Consider the following 23,483-nt stretch of genomic DNA (forward strand, 5'->3'; position numbering starts at 1 on the left):
CTTTGTTTGTGAAACATATTAGACAAGGGAAATATCTAATCTTGTCTTGCATTAATCTCTTTCAAGGTTTATTATTATCTGATAGTGAACAATATCATTCAGTTAAATACACAAGAATGTATTATACAACATTATATTGATATAATATGTATATTGTGTTATTGCTATGGTATTCTTTTTTGGTCACACTAGGGAACAACATAAGTATTAAAATACTATGTTGATGTTATAATATTTCCAATCTGATGTATTAGTCCATTTCTGTAGTATGTATAATACACTATAAAGTAATTATGCTAGGTTAGAATATATACATTTAGAGTCTATTTAAAAAACACAAAGGTGTATAATTAATAATATAAAGTAGATATTATATGTGCAAAGTACATAACAGTCCACAATTTGGAATGACTTGAAGATTCGATATTACTGGTAAAGGGGTTTGTTTCCATATGTAGTGTTGTAGTATATGAAACCATAAATTAATCATCTTGGTTGCACACAAGATGCAAAACACATGACAATCCTTAAACTCTATGCACATCTCAGACACCAACAATACGTACTACAACACAGGAGACATATATACACACTCAAGACGATTACACATAATACAGAAAAAGTGGAGGACACAAGAGGACGTGGCAACACAGACAACCACACACACACACACACAACCACACACACACACACACACACACACACACACACACACACACACACACACACACACACACACACACACACAAAGACGTTTGAGGAGGGGGCGGGGCCATAATGTGACACAACCCAGACCAGGCCAGGGTCAACGGGACAGGAACAAAAACAGACACGGGAACCAGAACAGACACATGGATGGGCACAGGGACCGAAACAAAGAGGGACACAGAAACTGAAACAGGCACAGGGACAGACAACACAACAGGAGCAAAACAAAACCAGGCATAATTGAAGGCAAAAACAACGGCGCAGCAGGAGTAGGCAACAATGGAGACATGGGGGGTGCCTACACAGGCCGGAGCGGGACGGGTGGGAACCACAGGGTGGAGGGCACAGGAAACACAGACAGGGGTGGGACACGCAGGGAACATGAAGCCTACAAGTCAGGAGGCAGGTCTGAGGGCATGGAGGTGACAGGTGACAGGCGAGTCTATGAGGTCCGGGGGGTGCGACATTCAGTGGCAGGCCTGGGGGTGCAGGGGAGATCAGCAGAGGCAGATCCGACAGGTCCAACAGTGTAGCCACAGGGATAGGCCTGGTACGAGGTGTCGGGCCAGGCTTGGAACGTGACACGTGGACAAGCCTGGTAGAAGGCGCAGGGAACAGACTGAGCGGCACCCACTGTGCCAGGAATAGGAACTAGAACAGGCTGAGCAGCATACACTATGCCAGGAACAGAAACAGGAACTGGAACAGACTGGGTGGCATCCTTACATGCCGTTAAAATTACCCGCTTTTGCTTTCCGCAAACAATGAGAAGACTCCTAAATGTTCTCCATTCTAAATGTCCATATTATGGATGCCACTGTATATCAACTCAGATCGGGCTGGACTCTATACCCAGCCTCCTACATCATTAGGCCATGATTGATGATTCACCAAAGTGGCCTAATGTCATCTGAGTTTTGGTTCCTTCTATTTCCTGCTTCCTTTTGTTCTTGAGCTCATCTTTCTTCTCTTGTTTCTCTACCTCTTCCTCTCACCTCTTACTACCTCCATGTTTGCAAAGTTCTCACAAAAGAGTTTGTGCTTACCTGAGATCTTTTTTAGTGCTAAGACATATTAGTGTTCAGTTACTGTGTAAGTGTAAGATGTGTGTGTGGGTGTGTTAATTTCAGGTATGTTTTACTTTTTGAATAGAACTGATTTCTCAGTGATACGAGCTTTCATTCTTGAAGTGCCCAGTGAAAGAAACAGTGTGTGTGTTTTGGATAAATGTATTTGAGAATTGCTAAGAAGAAAATGTGTTTGTATTTTCTATGCCTTTGTTTAAGACATGATTACAAAAGTTCTGTTACTTTCATATTTTATTTCAGTGTGTAAGTGATCAGCAAAAACAATAATATGACCACAGTCACATAGTTATTCTCTCAGCCCGGATGTAAAAGATGTAAAATGTATTGGTTTTTTCACATGACTAATGTCTTTAAGATTAAGCTTTTATATACAATACCATTTGTTTCTTACACACCTTCACAATGTTGTATCTGACTTATAGACCTTATCATGCATAAATATGTTTAAATGAGATGAGATGTTATATGCTTTACTGAAATGATTAGTGGTTTTACCAAATGTCTATGTTACGAAATGTGTATAGCATAAGTGATTCTTATAGGGGATTTACTGACCTTTTGTGAATGGGTGTATTTATAAAACCAGTCAGTAATGCTGATGTCAGTAGGAAGTGAGCACTTTGTAGTTTAAATCACAAGATCTTTCCACTTCTGAATCGTTCACTTGGACTCAGATGATGTAACTCATTTCTGTCTACTTAGTATCTCATGTCACTTATTGTAACACCAAAATCTTCCCAAATGAAACATGCATTTTAATGAAGGTTCATATGAGGAAATCAGATTTTGATGTTTTTGTGAAAGAATTCATGGCGTAACACATCTGCACTGAGTAAAACATGAGTACTGACATTGTGTTGTATACCACTGTACTGTAACATTGTGCAGTTTACTTTCTATGCACACAAACACCAGAATTCCCAAACTAATGTTCACAGACACACTTGTGCTGCAGTACTTGTGGCTGTCTGCACACACTGAGTGAAGTGTCTGATGACTTTGTCCTGTCTGTTTCTCTCCCTCTCTCCTCTTTTGTTTCTGTTGATTTTGTCTGTCAGGTTTAGGGATGCTATATGTAACAATAGAGTTTATATGTGTGTGAGAGGGAAAGCAAAACACAAGAACAGTGCTGTGTGTGTCAGTGCTCTTTTTACATAATTCCCAATCCCAGGCAGAGGGGAAACTACAGCTACTGAGGGGCTGTTTGAGGATTCTCTTCCCTCAGAGATTATAGTCTAGGGCTCCTCAGCATGCCACACACACACACCCACACAGTAAGAAAGGCTCCTAGCAGATCATTGAACAGTTCTGACCACTCTTAATTTTGACCTCTCTAAGAACCTTAGTTCTGTTTCCTTCCTCAGTCCCGCTATTCTCAGTTCTGCCCCTCTCCCTCACTCTGCCCCCTCTCTGCTCTGATGTCTCCCACAACTCTGGAGGACTACAATGTGAACTGATGCCATTGTCAAAATTTATAAGTACGAATGGCAGTCTGATTTTAAAACATCACGCAGTAAGTATACATTTTATAACATTTGTCGAGCATTCTTCTCCAGATCAACTTCCCAAGTGAAGGAACACATGACCTTGGTAACAACTTGCTTTGTCATTTGAGCTACAGGACCATGTACAGAACGGGGAAGTTCATAACTATTGGTAAAAAAAACAATACTTATGAATACTTTAAGACTCAGATAGATTTAAAATCTATGTTTACAGTATTTTTCTGTAATACATGCATTTATATTATGTATATAATTTGAGTCTCACATGTATGCCTCAATGTGTGCTATGTATTTTCAGTCATGCTCATTTAATGTACTCAGAGTGTACTTCACCATTGAACCATTGTACTTCACCATTGTACTTCACCATTGAACTGATTTTGAAAGAAAAAAAGGTGCATTTTCTTAATGTAGGGCAATTTACAATGTTCATTGGCTTTCCTGTATTAGCAATGTTCTCTTAGCCTTAAACACCCCCCAAAACATTTTTGATTACTGGTTTGATTTACTTACTTAAGAAAGTTTAAAAAATAACTTTTATTGGGGCAATAAAACTGTCAGCATAGTTTGAAATGAAAACACCCTGTACCTTATATATAAAACATCTCAACATCATGTTAACAGGCTTCAGACATCCAGAGTAACATCTCCAGTGTGTCTCTTCGAAGAGGGCCTGTTCCATGGAGAATCCTTATCATTTCAGTAGTGGAGCTGACACTGACCTGAGGTAAAACACGAACACAAACATGTCTGCCAAGAATCTGAATGAGAACTGCATGTACTACAGTACAAATTTCACAACGCCAAGTAGGTCCTCAGTTTTGCAACCATTAGTATTAAGCAAACAGTTGTTCAGGATATTACATGCCTACAGGGCTTAAGGGCATACCACTGGGGTGATCACTTAGCCCTTCAAAAACCTAGGTAGGTTTTCATAAACAGGAAATTAAATATAGTCACATGAATTTGTGTATGTGTACTGAATCAGTATGAGGAAGATTCCTGGCGAGGCTGACCTGTAGAGGAACACTAGCCTAATCAGAGTTATTTTTATTACCTAAAAAAATAATTACCTGTTTTTCTAACCAAACAGATAGTAATGTATATAACACAACAGGCTCATCCAGTAACTCTAATATGGTGTAATATGCTTGATGTGGTTGGCTATCATTATGGATGGAGTACTTATAATAGCAGTAGCATTTTTAGCAGCTTGTTGGACTTTTTAAGAGCTGAATGGTGCTCCAGAACTAACATTTTGTAAAATTAGGCTGTGAAAGTAACGATTTAAAACAATCCTCTCAAAGACTTTGAATATCTATGTGAAATTATAGGAAAATGCATGATTATTTTGGAAATGCTTGATGTCCCTGGATTAGGGAAACATTTTCTAAAATTTGATTTTAGAAAGTGTGCTGAATCTGCAAGGAAGGATGGATTCAGGGGACAGGAAAGGCTTGTGTTCATGAACATTTAAAACAAACAAATAAATAAATTAAAAAAATAAAATAAGAAAAAAACAGCCACGAAACAGACAGTCTTTCTGTTCCTTATTTCAGCGGTTCTCAGCAGTACAGTTCTGTTTGTGAAGTCTCTTGCTCTGAGTATACTGAAACAAAAGTACCCGTTTAAGCAGGCTACTGTTAATGACATGCAGTGTAACATGTATGCTGTCTTTAAGAGGTCGCTAGTTCGTCTTTATGATCACGTGTATTTTGGCGATCTCTTGTGAGAGAGGGGAGAGAGCTCATTTGGGAAAGAGAGCTGGACGCTGTCACTGTATTGTTTCCCTAGCCTTCTCAGCATTTTCAGTAATGCCGTTATGGTGCGTCATACTGTTTCCTTTATGTATATATAGAACATTAGTTGCCATGTGAGCTGGCTTGGTATGGTCAGTCTATAAAATAAACGAGCCTTTCATTGTACCCACACTAATGTCCTCGTTACTACATATGTGCTCCCTCTTAATTAACTCCATGCATCACAGTTACTCTGAAGCAATTGTTCCTCACTCCGGGTAAGAACTGTTACAGCATTTTCGACCCATTTTAATCATTCGCTGGTTCATTGGTTGTGTTTCCGCACAGTAGACAATACTTGACCACACCACACTCCTACATAGGCATGATAACACATGACGGATTGGATTGCTTATTTAAACCAGACATTTGACCGGGCACATCCTCCCTTGCCTCCTCTGATGAACCGCCTAACGTGTGTATTATTATCAAGTGTATTATTTTCAGTCCTCATGCTGCACTTCATCTGAATTATTTTCTATCTAATATCACCAGATGGGGAAACCAGAGAGCAGAATCTCCAGATCCCAGCTGTATGTCTATGAAAAGTGACAGCTCCAAGCTTTTCCCTCTGAGGTAATAAAAAGCGTGTTTACAGGAAAAAGAGATTTACACATTGAATTAGTCATGTTAATAACATGAAACATAAAGGAGTATAGAGATTCTGTGTCCTTTTAAAAAAATATCTATTCTGGTTAGTAGTCATTCATAGCCCAGAGCATAAACGCTGATCCTGAGTGAGCAGTAGATATGCTGCCTGTAGAACTGGACATGTTATTAAGTGCTGTGTCCTGTATGGTATATACTAAAACAGACACACGCACACACACACACACACACACACACACACACGCAATGTCAGAGTGTATCACAATGTATATATGAAATAATGACTAAAATGCCTTGTGTTTCAGTCTGATTCATGTATTTATTTTATCCTCTCTCTTTCATCCTGACTCTTCCTCTTTGTTTCTATTAACAGGAGGGAAGATGAACTACAAGATCAGTCCAGGTGTGGAGTGTGTGAGCAGCTTCTGACAGATCCAGTCTCCATCAGCTGTGGACACAGGTTCTGCAGACAGTGTATCAGCAGCTACTGGGACCAGTCTTCTTCATCAGGAGGGTTTGGCTGTCCACATTGCAGAAAGAGATCTAGAACCCGTCCTCTTCTACACCCACACAAAGACATGGAAGAGGCCATGCAGCACGACTGTCACACTCCAGTGCATGATGTACTGCATAGAGTCTTACACACCCACAAAACCAGCATGAAGAACAAGTATGAGAGCTTATTTGAGGGAATCAATACACAAGAGAATAAAACCCTCTTGAACCAGATTTACACACAGCTCTACATCATAGAGGGAGAGAGTGAAAGTGTGGATGAGGAACATGAGGTTTTACAGATGGAGAAAACACTCAGGAAACAACTGTTACAAGACATTCCAATCAACTGCTCTGACATCTTTAAAGCTGTACAAGATCCTAAAAAAGAAATGGAAGAAGAGAACATTAGAGCTGTGATGGCTGAAGGTGTCAGACACACAGAAGAAAAAGAAGATAAAGGACCAGAAATGCCAAAGCTCAGAACGGTTCTGACTAAAGGAATTGCAGGAATTGGGAAAACTGTCTCTGTGCAGAAATTCATTCTTGATTGGGCTGAGGGAAAATCCAATCAGGATGTAGATTTCATGTTTGTGCTTCCATTCAGGGAGCTGAACTTGATTAAAGATGAGCAGTACAGTCTTCATACACTTCTGTGTAACTTCCATCCTGAGATCAAAGATCTTGCCTTAAGGACATATGATACACACAAATGTGTGTTCGTTTTTGATGGTTTAGACGAAAGCACAATTCCACTGAACTTTCTAGAGTGTGAGAATATATTTGACATTACCACGATATCATCAGTGAATGTGTTGATCACAAACCTCTTCAAAGGAGAGTTGCTTTCCTCTGCTCTCATCTGGATAACCTCCCGACCAGCAGGAACCAGTCAAATCCCTCCTCAGTACATAAACCGTTTGACAGAAATTCAGGGATTCACTGATGCACAGAAGGAGGAGTACTTCAGGAAAAGAATCGGTGATCAAGACCAAGCCAAGAAAATCATCTTGCACATTAAGAGAGTAAAGAGCCTCCACATCATGTGCCACATACCGGTCTTCTGTTGGATCTCAGCCACTGTGCTTCAGAAAATCATTAAAAAAAATAATGATACAGAAATCCCTAAAACTCTGACTGAGATGTATATACACTTTATGTGGACTCAGTTACACACGAAGAATGCAAAGTACAAAGAGAAAAACGAGAGAGATCTAAAAACCCTTCTGGAATCCAGCAGAACTTTGATTCTGAAACTAGCTGAACTGGCTTTTAAGCAGTTAATGAAGGGCAATGTACTATTCTATGAAGAAGACCTAAGAGAGTGTGGCATTGATGTCACTGAGGCCTCTGTGTACTCTGGGATTTGCACTGAGATATTTAGAGAGGAATCTGTGCTCTACCAGACGAAGGTCTACTGCTTTGTGCATCTGAGCTTTCAGGAGTTCCTGGCTGCTTTCTATGTGTTTCAATGCTGTGTGAATAAGGACATTGAGTCACTGCAGTTTTTTATGCCTCAGCATTGGGGCTGGTACAGAAACCGGTCTGAGAATGTTCTACTGGAGGACCTGCTGGAAGGAGCAGTGGACAAAGCCTTGAAGAGTCAAAATGGACACCTGGATCTTTTCCTCCGGTTCCTGCTGGGCATCACACTGGAGACCAATCAGAGACTCCTACAAGGCCTACTGATACAGTCACAGAACAGTTCAAAGAGCATCAACAAGGCAGTCCAGTACATCAAAAAACAAATAAAAACAGAAAGCATTCTTACTGAGAAATCCAACAATCTCTTCCTCTGTCTGACTGAAATACATGACCAGTCCCTCTCCAGGGAGATTCAGCAATATCTACAATCAGATAAAGAATCCCAAAGCAAGCTCTCTCCTGGACTGTGTTCAGCTATAGCTTTCTTAATGCAGATGTCAGAGGAAGTGCTGGATGAGGTGGACCTGAAGAAATTCAATACATCAGAGGAGGGTTACAGGAGACTGATACCAGCTGTGTACAACTGCAGAAAAGCTCTGTGAGTGTTATGTGAATGAGTATAATGTCATGAATATTTTTTAAAAATAGGATAAATGTGAACACTGGCCACATTTTTCGTCATGCCTTGTGATGGTCTGGCACGCTGCCCAGGGTTAGTTCCCATCTTGTGCTATCAGAATAGGCTCCACCCCCCATGACCCAGAATTAGATTGGTTTGGAATATGAATGGATGAATGTATGCTGTATACAATACTTAAAATATGTCTGTGGACCACATGCAAATTTCATACTAAAATTAAATGTTTTTCCTTTACATACAATAAAGTAAATGTTTCAAAGGGTCTAAATGAAAAACAAGTGTATTGTTATACATGACATTAGTTATTATCATGTTTTATAATAACCAGTATGTAATATATATACAGTCAATATGCAGTTGGACACACTCTTGGGGGGGGGGGGGGGGGGGGGAAGAAAGAAAAAAAAAAACTATTCATACTAATGTTTCCCATTTAGTTTCTTGTTTCACAATGGGAAATGTTAAAGAATGTAGTCCAAAACCAGAAAGAAGTAGAGGACAGAGCTATAGCTATAGCAGAAACCATATTTTTATAATATGCAGTGTTGACAGTACAGCATTATTATGGGTAAATAATAGGTGAGGAGGAAGAAATTTGACTTTTCTTATACACTGTGATCCTTTTACCACCCCCTGGGGGGCCAATCATAACATTGGTTTTAAGTGCTTAACAGTTTTGTGATTTATCAAAACTTCTACTGCTTGTTTGTTTATACATATTTATGTGGTTTCCTCTTCAGGTTATCCAAGCAATTTCTGTGTTACTTGTTTCCATCAGCCTGTTTTAACTGTACTCTGCACTTAATTTTCATTGCCTTTGCAGACTAGATGGCTATAATCTCACCACAGACTGCATTGAAACTCTCTCCTACACTTTGATGTCTCCAAACTACCCCCTGCGAGAACTGCAACTGAGTAACAATAACCTAAAAGATTCAGAATTGGAGCTGCTCTGTTCTGGACTTAAGAGTTGCCACTGTAAACTGGAGATACTCAGGTAAGCCTTCTATCATTTAATACCTGAATTAAAACAAGTTAATTGTAATGTGTGAAGGCAAGGCCATGATATTTTTATGAATATCCCTGGGTCTCAATATAGAAATTAAGCATTGACTTTGGGGCAAATTCTGCTATTGAAGTTGCTGTTAAAGTAATAGAGTGGCCCTTAAGATGGTTATGATTTTCCCCAAGGGAAATAATGATAGCAAGGGCATGATAAAGACATTTGTTTTCACAAGCAGATTTGCTATTATTAGATAAATATGTTATCCTTCTTGGATTCTGGCACTGATTGTGTTTCTTCAAACCATAATTTAACACCTGAAATGCATGGTCATTATGAAATAGGTGAGCAGGAGACAATAAAACCCCTAATGCAGGGCTACTCTAGAAGGATTAAAATATCTAACCAAACTTTAAGATAAGCAATAGATATCAGTAGAACCTACTAGGAATGGGATGAAGCTATGAGCTGAAATGATTTTACAGTTTTACTTAGTGTAATTTAACACAACTTTAAACTTGCTTGTTTACACTGACAGAGCTTATGGGTTATAAAAATTAACTAAAGTTAAATTGTCGCACCACAAGTGTCTTAGCACATTACTTAGGCAAAGTTTGAGATTTATAAATGCATTAATTCCCCACTGATGGGGATTGTGTTTATAAAATGTATGATTAAAGTGTGTTAACAATAAATATAAACCTAATCATGGACATGACTACATGCAGTAGAAGCTAATAATATCAAAGTGGCTGCTCACTCAATATCTGAACTGTCATCCTTTCTCATTATTTTTGGAAGCATTAGCAGCAGTTATATAACAAACTACAAATGTCAAGGGTGTTTAGACCCATAATGCAGAACATATAATCAGTTTATATGCAGATGATATATTACTGTTCCTGCAAAATCATCTCTCATCAAACTATCCAAACTATAGAAATACATTCCAAAATCTCCAAATATATTAACTGGACCAAATCACTCAACATGAGCTCATGCCTCTAAGCACTCAGCACATCACATATTTGAGTATAAAAATCTCCAGATAGCTTTCATAGTTGCCTAATCTTAATTTTAATCCATACTCACATCTAAAAATGATAACTGCCAACCCTCATTGACAGAATATCTTCTATCAAAATGATAGTATTACCAAAAGTAAACAATCAATCAATCAAAATGCATTTATATAGTGCTTTTTACAACAGGCACAAGCAGCTTTACAGATGTTTAGGTCCAAGCCTGCCAATAAGCACCTTCTCACCTCTGATTTTCTTGAAAAAAACCTTGTCTGCTTGACCATCACTTTTCTCCTGTGATTATTTATGATCCTGATTATGAGTTGTTGTTTTTTTTTATTATTTTATTTTAAAGTTAAATTTAGGCCCATGTCTAGACAGTAGACCTACTGCTTAAATTAGGCCCCAGCTCTAATAGTCCTGTTACGGAACGAGGCTTAAGCAGGATGTAGGGATGAGGCACGTTGAGACAAATGTTTTATTTAACACAAAACACCTACACTCACCACACATACTATATTACATCAAATACCAACAAACATATGACGACACAAGAGACACACACTCGACAATTACACACAAGGATCAGATCAGGTGGGTGACAAGAGACAGCGTGACACTACAGACTAACAAACACACACACAGATGTTTGAGGAGGAGGGAGGGGCTGTATTGTAACAGTCCTCCAGGCTTTGGACCTCTTTTTGTATTGTGTTTTAATGTATGTTCAGTCTGGGGCATTAAAATAGTGTAAACAAGCTATACCGTTCAAGGCTGCATAAAATGTGTCCCATGAAAAAAAACAAAAACAAAAGTTATGTGATAGAATGGCTGGGTGGTTGTTCTCTGAAACATCCACAAGATGGAGACATTTGTTTGGTCTCCAAATGCATTTTTAAATGGGAAATGTTGGTCATTCATTTCTCTGTCATCCTGGGGTTAAATATACACAGATGAATGTGTTGAAAAGCTGGAGAGGGGTAGTATTTTATTTTTAAAGCTCCAGATGCCTGGATGGTTCCATGTCTGGACAGTGAATGATCAGATTTGGGGTGGTGTGTTTCTTTCTCACTGTTACCATACAAACACTCCCATCAATTCCAAACTGTTGAACACTCCATTCCCATACTATCAGAAAGTAAAATAAATGACCATTATAAGCAAATCATAAATTTGTAGTTTTTGTAGTCACTCTGTTTTTTAAAAAAATGTATTTTGTTCTCTTTAGGCAACAGTGCATTCCCTCTTTACTTTAATTGTACAGTCAGTTAAGTAGCTTGTACAAGGAGAAATAAAAGGCACCACTAGCATTCAGTAGTGATACACAAACACCGACTCTTGACCTTTTGACTTTAGCTTTCAGCCTAATACATTAAATAGATGTTTTTCCTATTGTACTAAACATATTACGTGTTACATACTTACACCTTCTTAATAAGCCTTCCTCATTTGTATGTTTTTTATTACTTACTGGCTTTGTTTTGTTCTTTGATACTTTGTCTTATTTCATATATTTCAAGTGTTCATCTGCCATACGAGTGTTCTGTTTGGAATGTTATTTTTACGGCTGCACAGAAAAAGTCTGATATTTGCTTATTTATTAATGAATTGGTAATAAAGCTTTCGCATATCACTCTTTCATACCAATTTTGGTCAACAGTTACTGTACAAATCACTTTGGACTAAAAATAAATATACAGTCCTTAAGGTCATTTTACCACCTTTGTTTACCATCTGGCAAAATTATAATTCTGAGCCATTAAATATATTGTAAAATATGTCATATTGATCTGCCTTTGTAGGCTACCTATCTGTAATCTTGGGGAAAAGACTTGTGAAAATTTGGGATCATCTTTGCAACTGACAAACTCAATCTTGAGAGAACTGGACCTTACTAACAATGATCTGCATGATTCAGGAGTGACACTGCTCTCTGCTGGACTGAAGAGTTCACATTGTAAACTGGAGATACTCAGGTGAGCTAAAAATGTAAATATTAAGTATAAATATAAAATATAAGTATAAATATAGAATTATAGTTTTTTTTCCCCCTCACACCACATAAAAGTAATTACAGTGGTGTGAAAGTGTTTGCCCCCTTCCTGATATCTTATTTTTTTTACATGTTTGTCCCAGTTAAATGTTTCAGATCATAAAACAAATTTAAATATTAGACAAAGATAACACAAGTAAACACAAAATGCAGTTTTTAAATGAAGGTTTTTATTATTAAGGGGGAAAAAAATCCAAACCTACATGGCCCTGTGTGAAAAAGTGATTGCCCCCTAAACCTAATAACTGGTTGGGACACCCTTAGCAACAACAACTGCAATTGTTTGCGATAACTAGCAATGAGTCTTTTACAGCACTGTGGAGGAATTTTGGCCCACTCATCTTTGCAGAATTGTTGTAATTCAGCCACATTGGAGGGTTTTCGAGCATGAACTGCCTTTTTAAGGTCATGCCACAGCATCTCAATCAGATTCAAGTCAGGACTTTGTCTAGGCCACTGCAAAGTCTTCATTTTGTTTTTCTTAAGCCATTCAGAGGTGGACTTGCTGGTGTGTTTTGGATCATTGTCCTGCTTCAGAACCCAAGTGCGCTTCAGCTTGAGGAGATGGGCAGACATTCTCCTTCAGGATTTTTTGGTAGGCAACAGAATTCATGGTTCCATTCACCACAGCAAGTCTTCCAGGTCCTGAAGTAGAAAAACAGTTCCAGACCATCACACTACCAGCACCATATTTGACTGTTGCTATGACGTTCCTTTTCTGAAACGCTGTGTTACTTTTACGCCAGATGTAATAGGACATGCACTTTCCAAAAAGTTCAACTTTTGTCTTGTCAGTCTACAAAGTGTTTTCCCAAAAGTCTTGGGGATCATCAAGATATTTTCTGGCAAAACTGAGATGGGCCTTTATGTTCTTTTTGCTCATCAGTGTTTTTTGTCTTGGAACTCTGCTATGCAGGCCATTTTTGCCCAGTCTCTTTTTCATGGAGTCATGAACACTGACCTTAACTGAAGCAGGTGAGGCCTGGATTTCTTTGGATGTTGTTGTGGGGTCTTTTGTGACCTCTTGGATGTGTCATCACTGTGCTCTTGGGGTAATTTTGGTCGAACAGCCACTCCTGGGAAGGTTCACCACTGTTACCTGTTTTTGCCATTTGTGGATAATGGCTCTCTCACTGTGGTTCGCTGGAGTCCCAAAGCTTTAGAAATGGTTTTATAACCTTTTCCAAACTGATACATCTCAATTACTTTGTATCTCATTTGTTCCTGAATTTCTTTGGATCACAGCATGCAGTCTAGCTTTTGAGGATCTTTTGGTCTATTTCTCCTTGTCAGCCAAGTGCTATTTAAGTGATTTCTTGATTGAGAACAGGTGTGGTAGTAATCAGGCCTGGGTGTGTCATTCACAAAGTGCCATGTAGGTTTGGATTTTTTTTTCCATTTAGTAATAAAAACCTTTATTTAAAAACTGCATTATGTGTTTACTTGTGTTATCTTTGTCTAATATTTAAATTTGTTTGATGTTCTGAAACATTTAAGTGTGATAAACATGCAAAAAAATAAGATATCAGGAAGGGGGAAAATACTTTTTCACACCACTGTATGTCTCATAATTATTAATCTCATTAATAAATCAGTCTTAATTTGTCAGTCAAATCATATTGATCACAATCCTTAATTTTTAACTAAAGAAAGTAACATACATTATTTCATTTCTGAAGGATTAAATAAGTGTGCTTTATTTTTGGCCACATTCACACAGCAGGTAAATGTGGTTCAAATCTGATCTTTTACTCTATATGTGATGCACAATTGTAATTTGGACAGCAGCACAAACAGCAAAAGCCAGAGTTATTCTGTTATGTTCATTTCCAATTAGGGCCACTTTCATATGTGGTCATAAAATCGGATCAATATCTCAAATGTGGCAAAATTAATCAATTTGCATTAATCCAACTTGACATTCATCATATTTCTTGCTGCCAGGAAAAAAGACAAATGAACAGTGAGGGAGTATTTCAGTGAAAGGCTAGCCAGACAACATTTTACAGTGTTTTCCATTTTTAACACTGTTGACAACAAAAATCTATATAATAATAACTATAGGAACAATGAGCTTGTTGCATTAGTGGACAACTTGGTGGAAATAAATTATACATTTAATAACACACAAGCTACTCAAAGTCAAAACCAATAGAATCAACAATCTGTTTATTTATAGTGTAAATTAGCTTGTGTGTGTGTTGTGAGAAAGAGGAAAACAAGGTTTGTGCATACTCATGTAAATGTACATGCATGATGTTAAAGGAGGTGGAGATTTGCTACTTTTGGTTCTCCATACAAGAACCAAGAAAATAAAATGGCACCACATGTAAATGGCAGAATGACATGGCTGTAGGTTAAGTTCAGCTGGTTTTGTTCTATCTGATATATTCTAGGTTATTACTTATTTTTATTTATTTTTTTAAATTTCTGTTCATTCTCTGTCTCTGCTCTGCACTTAAGTTCTAACTCTTGAGTGAAGCTTGATTTGTAAAACATAGGGTAACCTGCACACCAGTGATGAGGTGCCCAGTGTGTGGGCTGGGAGGGATACATTTCTGGAAGAGTTCGCCAAGTGCTCCACTTAGTACAGTAGCATTCAAAAAAGACTTAGTGATAATATGACGGCTGTAGTCCAAATCATAAAGTTTAACTGATTCTGTGGGAAGACTGGAAGTATCAACTAAGCATACAGTGTGTTATGATGACACATGATATATGTTCAACCTCATCAGCCTTTTTTTCTCAGAACATGGTGTCCTACAAAACTATATAAATACATTATGCTTTTTAAACTACATAACATGGAAATAACAAAAATACCCATATTTGGTTAGACTTGGTTTTTAAGGTTACACACAAATAAGTGTTGAAAAAAAAGGTTTATTAATTTTAACATTTTATTTAATTTCATAACAAAACAATTTTTGCAGTTAGACAGTACAGCCTGAGAAGCAGAGACAAATGTCACTGAATTTGTCTCTATTTGTTTTCCTCTCCTTTTTTGCAGATTGTCTGGTTGTTTGGTCACAGGGGAAGGCTGTTCTTCTCTGGCTTCAGCCCTGAGTTTAAACCCCTCACATCTAAAAGAACTAGATCTGACCTATAACCACCCAGGAGACTCAGGAATGAAGCTGCTCTCTGCTATACTGGAAGATCCACTCTGCAAACTGGACACACTTAAGTATGTGAAACTATAGGGGTGTCCGTATAAATGTATAAGGGGGTATATTCAAATTGATACTAGTCTATTTAGGTTACTTTATGTAGTGTCAATGATATGCTTAAATTTGGGTTTGGCTTTTGGCTGGTCAGTGAATTGTCTGATTTATTGTACAATAATAGATACAAGATAACACAGTCTGAGTGAGCATCAGTGTAGCTGTGCTGTTAGATGGGATTGTCTTTGCATCCTGCCAAGCCTCCCAGCATTACAAGGATGAGGGGGTGCCCTGAACACTCTTAACATAATTAATTGCCAGTTTATTGAAGTGTTCATGCTGCTACAAATTAATGTTAAATTAATGTAAAATTAATACTTTAGCACAGTTCTTCTCAGGAGCTTCGTACTGAAGCTTATGCCAGCATTAATGACCAAAATCTAAAGTGTAATGGGAGTGAGGTGGGGGGGGGAACACACATGCAAAGTACCAGCGACTTGGACTTGAGAATGAACAGAATCCAAAACAGGGGAAGACATATCGAAAATGATAAAACAGGTCAATGTAAAGAAATGACTAGTTTAATAACAGAAACACCAGGAACAAACCAAAAAGATAAGAGGCCAATTCAGGGTGAGGGTGAGCACTGGATAAATAAAGAGACTAAATATTGAAGGGGAACCTACGGGATAACAAGGAAGCATAACACTCAAAACAAACAGGGTAAACAAAAAGGAAGGGGAAAGAAACCTAAAGGGAGCAAAGCAACAAGGAAAGAGACTAGACTACAGCATGGGATTATAGATCAGGAAAGAAACTTAGGAGAGTACAAAGAAATAATGTATAGCGGCCAGGAGATCAGAATCAACTTAATGAACATTAACCGGCAAGGCAATATCGACAAAGAAGGCAACATAAACTAGAATACCAAGAGAAAGCATGTAGGAACCAAACAAAAGATAACACTAACAGGAGAATAACAATAGTAAACAGAGAGAGTAACTTAACTTGAAACACCAAGAACGATCAAAAATACATAGAAATGAAATTAGAAATGACCAACAACCCTAAGATTCAGTGACACGGTTTAAATATACAAAGATAAAAAGAATATAAACAAGGAGCAGGTGAAAGAAATGACGGGTGTTGAAAACAAACGAGGAGGTGGAGAAAACGAAACTAAGGACTGGAACACACGGAAGAGATCATGAAGCCAGGGAAACAGGAGAAGCTCCAGTCCGCAAACATGATATAAAGTCTGGTAATGTGTAGGTTTATTTTTAATTTTTTTTTCATTTTTTTTCCACAAAATATTAGTTAGTTACATCTTGTTTATATAGGCTATTACTTAACATTATTATTGCTATGACCATGACAAAAATGAAATAAAAAAAGATTTATGTAAGACAGGATTATGATAAATCTTAACTATAACGTACAGAAGTTATTAATTTTATTAATTTAGCACAAAACAACACCAAACCTTTTGTTAATGCGAAACAATATTACAAACTTGGAGATAAGCAACAGAACGTGCAGGGTAGCAGGAGAGTGGGGATGCTGAAAAGCTCCACCATGCCTGCTGTATGTTTTATATAAGTTAAATAATGTAACAGTATTGACAAATTAATTTCCTCTGCAAACATGCAGGTTTTACACAAACATATCAGCTGATTGATAATGACATGTTCCCACAAAGGAAAAAGAAAAAGAAAAAATAACACTGAAATAATAATTTAGAAATGACTGGCATGTGTTTAAATTATCATGGTAAATTATAATATTATTATACTATACTATTATAGTATTATAGTATACTGCTATTATAGACTAAAATGGTTGGAATGAAGGACACGTGTGTATGCCTCTACAATGTTACCTGAGTACTGAGGACTCTGTTGTTCTAATTCAAACATCCAACCCTATCTGTAATTAAACAGTTTCCCAGTGGAAAAGCTAAATTAATGTAGCCCTGTGTGTTTGTGTTAACCACAGTCTGAATGTAGACCTATACTGAATGAGTGCAGTAATAAATAGTTGAACTACACTGGGAGAAATGACAGATGGGTGAGAAGATCAATAAAAAATTGCTGTCAATGAAAATACTTTTCAAGAAATTAATAATTCTTACATATTATTATTAAACTGTGTGTGTGTGTGTGTGTGTGTGTGTGTGTTTGTGTATGTCTTTAGGATGGATCATGCAGGGATGATCAGAATCAATGCAGGCTTTAAAAAATGTAGGTTCACTGTATGCACACACACACACACACACACACACACACACACACACACACACACACACACACACACACACACACACACACACACACATTCAATTTGTGTCCTTGCCTTTAACCTTTCTTCTTGTGCACAGACGCATGTGTGCTCACACTGGATCCAAACACAACACACCCCCATCTCCATATGTCTGAGGGAAACCGCAAGGTGACATGGATGGAGGAGCAGCAGTCATATCCTGATCATTCAGAGAGATTTGATGGCTGTGAGCAGGTGCTGTGTAGAGAGACTGTGTCTGGACGCTGTTACTGGGAAGCAGAGTGGAGGGGGAGTGGAGAGTCTGTTGTAGCAGTGGCATATAAAGGAATCAGCTCAAAAGGAGGCAGTACTGACTGTGCATTTGGATACAATGACAAGTCTTGGTGTCTCATCTGCTCTAATGAGCGTTACATTGCCAGGCATAATAAGAATCACACTTTCTTACCTGTCCTTACCTCCAGGTCCAACAGAGTAGGAGTGTATCTGGACTGGCCGTCAGGCACTCTGTCCTTTTACAATGTCTCCTTGGACACACATACATTGACCCACTTATATACATTCCACTCCACATTCACTGAGCCCCTCTATGCAGGGTTTGGGTTTTGGGCTGTGTCTTCTGGTACCTCAGTGCGAGTGAGGTAGAATATCTTGTGTTGTGCAGGGAAATATCAGACAAACCTTACTTTATATTGGGGACATCTTGTATCAGCAGGATTCAAAATTCAATATTTTTCAAGACTCAATTTTTCAGACTACTTAGTAGATATGTCAGGCCATATTTCACTTCTGAGTAGAAATATCTAGATGTTTATTATATAAGTAAGTGGTTTTAAAATTCAGCCATTAGCATGTAAGTGTCACACTCTAGGCTACACTCAGCAGTGCGCGCACACACACAAACACACACACAAACACACACACACACACACACACACACACACACACACACACACCCTTTCGGTTTTTTACTGCCTCAGTTGTTTTGTCCGATATTTATATGATATAGTGAAGTACAATTATAAGCATTTCATAAGTTTTTTTTATACAAATGTTTTTATTGACAAATACATCTAGTTTAAGCAAAGACTTAATATTTACAGTGTTGACCCTTCTTTTTTTAAGACTTCTGCAATTCACCTTGGCATACTGGATATCAGCTTCTGGGTAAAATCTTTACTGATGGCAACTAATTCTTTCCTAATCATTGCTTGGAATTGATAGCAGTTTCTGTGTTTTTGTTTGCCCACCCTCTTTTTGAGGATTGACCATAGGTTCTCAATGGGATTGAGATCTGGGGATTGAGATCTGAGACATGGTGCTCCGTCATACTGGAAAAAAAAAAAATATTAAAAAATTGTTTATCACCAAATTGCTCCTGGATCGTTGGGAGAAGTTGCACTTGGAGGATGTTTTGATACCATTCCTTGTTCATGGCAGTGTTCTTAAGCAAACATTTGAGCAAGCATTCAGCAAAAGGGCTGAAATGCAGTGGCTGGAATGGAGTAATTTTTGTGATGAAGTTGATTTTCATGGCCAAGAATGACTGACTTTTCAGTTAATTGCAATTCATCTGATCACTCTTCACACTCTAGAGATAATGCAAATTGCCACCATTGAAACTGAGCCAGCAAACTTTGTGAAAAGCAAAATTTGTGCTAGTCTCAACTTTTGGACATGACTATACATTGTTAGTAAAATCTTGACTGCATACTTGATATTTCAAAACAGTAACAGGCCACCATCACAATTCAGTATGAGCACATAGATATACACAAAAAGTCAGTTATACATGAGTCATTTGTTGGTTTAAAGGGCAGCAAAAGACAACTGACAAGTTAAATGATCTGCTACAGGAAACTCTGGTCCAAATTAGAGTGTTTATGACAATGCCATTGCTAGTTGCATCTTTTCAAAGATCATTCAGTAAGCTAAAATGTATCAAAACACACCTTCAGTCAAATGTGAACAATGACAGTTTGGACCAATTGGCAGTGATCCGAGCTGAACACAAATTGGCCTGGTCAACTGGTAAAACAGATCCCTAAATTTATTGTATTGTTGCTAAATACTAGTGCATAGTCACAAAATGTAACTTAATGATTAAAATAGTTATTAATCTGAACTTCAAATAAGATATTCTTGGCCTTTTGTACATATATAGCAATCCCTGTGATTCTCTTGAAATACTGAAATTTAGATAATCTTGATTTTGCATACCCCTCAACAAATGAGTGTTGGCAAACCTTTTGGAAATAAACACAATGAAGCTTTGGAGTAATGAACAAGTTACACATGGTTGTAATGTCCCCTTATTGAAATAAAGTGGTCCAAAATGTAAATTGAAATCCAAATGTTAAATAAGGTAAGATATAAATGTAATCATAATGTATGGGAGCTATATGAATGTATTATTTTCTGAATACAAGAACAACAACAGACCTCTGAAATTCACTCTGTTACAATCTAATGTATTGAAGAAACTGCATGAAATGATTGTCTGGCTTTGGATACAAAAGGAATTTTTGCTGATGTAACAATTTTGCTAATACATGCAGGAGACAGCAATGACTACACAAAAGCCTTTGAAAAAAAATGTGTAATATATATTCAAATTCGGGGAGCAGCCTTCTAAGGTTGGAGTATCTACTTGTGGCATTAAGAAAGTTGATAATAAAGTGTAAAAGGACAATCAAATAACATTTACAATATAGGCCATATATAAATTTTGGTAACACAATTGTACTTTTTTTTTCTTTATTCTAGACATTTACATACATTTATGACATAGGCAATGCCACAGGAAAAAAAAAAAAGAAACACTAAAATGAACATCATATCAATCTGTAATTTCCATCAAACCAGATGCCTGTAGAGTCTTGTGTTTGGTATGAGTTCTGAGGCAAAGTCCCACACCCTTTTATCAACAACCAGTTGATCTTTGGTAAGAGTCCCTTGTTGTGGTGATCTTACATGAACAATTCGACACACATCAAAAGCCACAAAAAAGACATCTCCATATTTTTGGGGTACGTAGTGCACTGATGTTTGCACTACAGTCCTTGGATTGATAATCATTTTTCTGGGGTTGTCTAAGTCTTTTCTATCTGGTTCTCTATAAATATGTTCCATAATATTAACACCGGGTATATTTCTCCATTCTGGCCGACTGAATCGACCACTCTCTTCAAATTGTGTCTTGGGGAAAAAGTGACTCTCAATGAAAAACACACCCATGTCTTTGTGCTGCTGTTGAAGTTCCTCCATCAGTAATTGAAGGTTAGCATGCTTATAAGGCATAATGATTTCATCAATGTCATTCAGAAGAACATATTTGGACTGATACATGTTTCTATAGATGCACTCATTGAGGGTTACCAACTGGCCATAATACTGGATTTCTCCACCATGGTACATAAAGTCCCATCCTTTAGATGGGTTAAGGAAATGGTCAATAGGCCATGAAACAATCTCTAAAATTCCTTCCCTCTTATAATGCTGTAAGAGTTTCTCCAGGTCAGGTCCACAGCTCGTATTGTAGATAACTATATGTTGAACACCTAGAAGTTTGTATATCTCCACTGTTTGGGCAAATTGCAGAACATTATTGTAGCTATCAAAAAGGCTGGAGATACAGACAGTGAAATTGAACATAAATGATTCATGGGTCTTTTCATTCTTGATGGGCAAGAAATCTTCATTATGAATCTCTGAGATGTTTGCACTGGTTGAAATGGCTACACGTGTTGCACTCTGAGTGTGTGCGCCATGACACAGGACATCTGAGGCTCCAAATGGAAAGCCAAAATGGTCAACGTGTATCTGGACTTCAGCCTCAGCAGTCTGGCAGTTATGGTCATTGTTACAGTAGATGCAGTAAAGAGGCTGCAGACTGTCCCTTCTGATTATGCTGATAACTCGAATGGCCTTATTGATTCTGTGATCGATGAATGTAGACACCATTAAATGTTTTGAGTGTCTAATGGGAGTTATAGAAAACAAACTGTATTTGTTTGTTTCAGAACTACTGTGCATAGCTGGCAATATGTCCATAAATTTATGTCCGGTAAATATTTGAATAAGGATGACCCCTAAAAACACAGAAACTAAAAGCAAAACAAAATATGGAACTGTTTTTTTCCCCATCTTAATCCACAATCTAGAAAAAGACCTGCAGATGGAAACAAAATATTATAATTGTATCAGTACAAGTAGTTCCTGTTAATTTTGAGTGTTTAATGGGGGTTATGGAAAACAAACTGAATTTGTTTGTTTCAGAACCATTGAATCTAGATGGCAATATGTCCATACATGTAAAACTCAAGTCATGGAAGTTGCAATTCCAACCGTTGTTTTATTGTTTTCCCCTGGTCCAGTGCAAAGTTCAGGTGCCATAAAGATCCAGAACTGAAACACAGAAAAAAACAACAGTCTAAGATAAACATAAAGGCATATCAGCAATGTCACTGAAATGACCTCTTCTAGCCAGCCAAGTCCTGCTGAATGAAGTTGCTCTTTACAGTTGTGTTTAAAACAGCTTCTTTACCAAATTGCATGAATAGCCTCTTTTCCACTGTAGGGTCAATAGTTACTAAGGCCTCATCAGGCCAATTCATTTCCACAAGTGTTGTCCAGGAAATCAGTGACAGCAATTATTTAAGGTGGCGATTTTTGTCATAATTATGTCATCATTGTGTTTCTTTTTACATATACAAAACAGCACTGGACATATTTAAATGGCACATTGTTTAATAGTGAACCACAGCAGTCATGAATACTTCTTAATTACTGCAGTTGTTTAATTTAGACAGAGAGCTGGTGAAATAGCATGGGTACAGTGATCAGACACGTTGCAGATGCTGTGATCTACAAATCATACTACTGCATCACAAATATATGAGTCTGCCCAGATTCTTTTACATCTCTCTGAGAAAGAATTGTGAATGATTGGGGGAGAACAAAACCCATCTGATTATGCTTTTTTGAAGCTTAAATTGCTCCTGTAGCTTTATCTGGTATAGCATGGTGCTAACAGCACTGAGGCCACATGTTTGACTCCTAGAGAGCACAATGTTCAGTCACACTAATGAATATGTACATGACTCAAATTCTACACATATAAATTAAATAATTTCTTCAGTTTCATAGCCCAGGTTCTCCCAAACACCCAGTTCCTAGTACCTTGTTTCATGTTGGCTGTTTGGTGCTCTTTTTCATCATAGCAAAATTGCAGCAGTGAAAATTCAGAATGTCATACTTTGCAATAAATAAAAAATAGAATGGAAATTGTGAGCTTAAATATGAACTTTGTAGTACTGCTTCAGTGTGGAACCACCGTTAACTAATTCCTTATATGAGCTGTACAGCATTGTCTGCTAATAATCTGGTAATTTTAAACATTTAGCAGATACTCTTATCCAGAGCGACTTACAAAAGTGCTTTAGTTGTCTACTTAAAGGGCCATATTGAAAAATCTCACCAAAACTGGAGGCCAGAGAACACACGTTTTTATTTCATTTTAAATAAATAATAATAAATAACATTTTCCTATTACCTGAACTCTTCATTGCTTATTCCGTATATGCCAAAATTGCAACAGCAATATTGGTCATCCATTTTGTTACTGAGCCTACAGTGTATGCTGGGTGCTATAACAGGAAGTAAACATGGATGCCTGTTTCCTGTGGGGTCAGATGTG

At 37.6% G+C, this 23,483-nt stretch overlaps 2 protein-coding genes across 4 annotated transcripts in view; one reads left to right on the forward strand and one right to left on the reverse strand.

The window, feature by feature from the left end:
- Positions 1–18,793, forward strand: part of LOC113589716 (NACHT, LRR and PYD domains-containing protein 3-like) — a 205,319-nt gene extending 186,526 nt beyond the window's left edge. Inside the window, exons 1-9 of one of the 3 annotated variants that reach the window (XM_035534912.1) lie at positions 3,232–3,309; positions 3,926–4,028; positions 5,596–5,676; positions 6,083–8,227; positions 9,093–9,266; positions 12,097–12,270; positions 15,358–15,531; positions 17,702–17,748; positions 17,886–18,793. In XM_035534912.1, coding sequence (XP_035390805.1) covers positions 3,982–4,028; positions 5,596–5,676; positions 6,083–8,227; positions 9,093–9,266; positions 12,097–12,270; positions 15,358–15,531; positions 17,702–17,748; positions 17,886–18,430 — 3,387 coding nt within the window. In that variant the 5' untranslated portion in view covers positions 3,232–3,309; positions 3,926–3,981 and the 3' untranslated portion in view covers positions 18,431–18,793. Of the gene's footprint in view, positions 1–3,231; positions 3,310–3,677; positions 3,697–3,925; positions 4,029–5,595; positions 5,677–6,082; positions 8,228–9,092; positions 9,267–12,096; positions 12,271–15,357; positions 15,532–17,701; positions 17,749–17,885 lie in introns of those variants that run through there. The other 2 variants (XM_035534913.1, XM_035534911.1) reach the window with 2 other exon arrangements.
- A 1,286-nt stretch (positions 18,794–20,079) lies between these two features.
- On the reverse strand, positions 20,080–23,426 carry LOC118242704. The gene is given in 4 exon segments (XM_035534919.1): positions 20,080–20,668; positions 20,671–21,956; positions 22,097–22,192; positions 23,340–23,426. Coding segments are annotated over 3 exon segments (1,332 nt in total). The 5' UTR covers positions 22,099–22,192; positions 23,340–23,426; the 3' UTR covers positions 20,080–20,624.
- Positions 23,427–23,483: the final 57 nt, after the last annotated feature.

The sequence above is a fragment of the Electrophorus electricus genome, chromosome 16 (assembly GCF_013358815.1).
Source record: "Electrophorus electricus isolate fEleEle1 chromosome 16, fEleEle1.pri, whole genome shotgun sequence".
In the NCBI taxonomy this organism is placed as follows: domain Eukaryota; kingdom Metazoa; phylum Chordata; class Actinopteri; order Gymnotiformes; family Gymnotidae; genus Electrophorus; species Electrophorus electricus.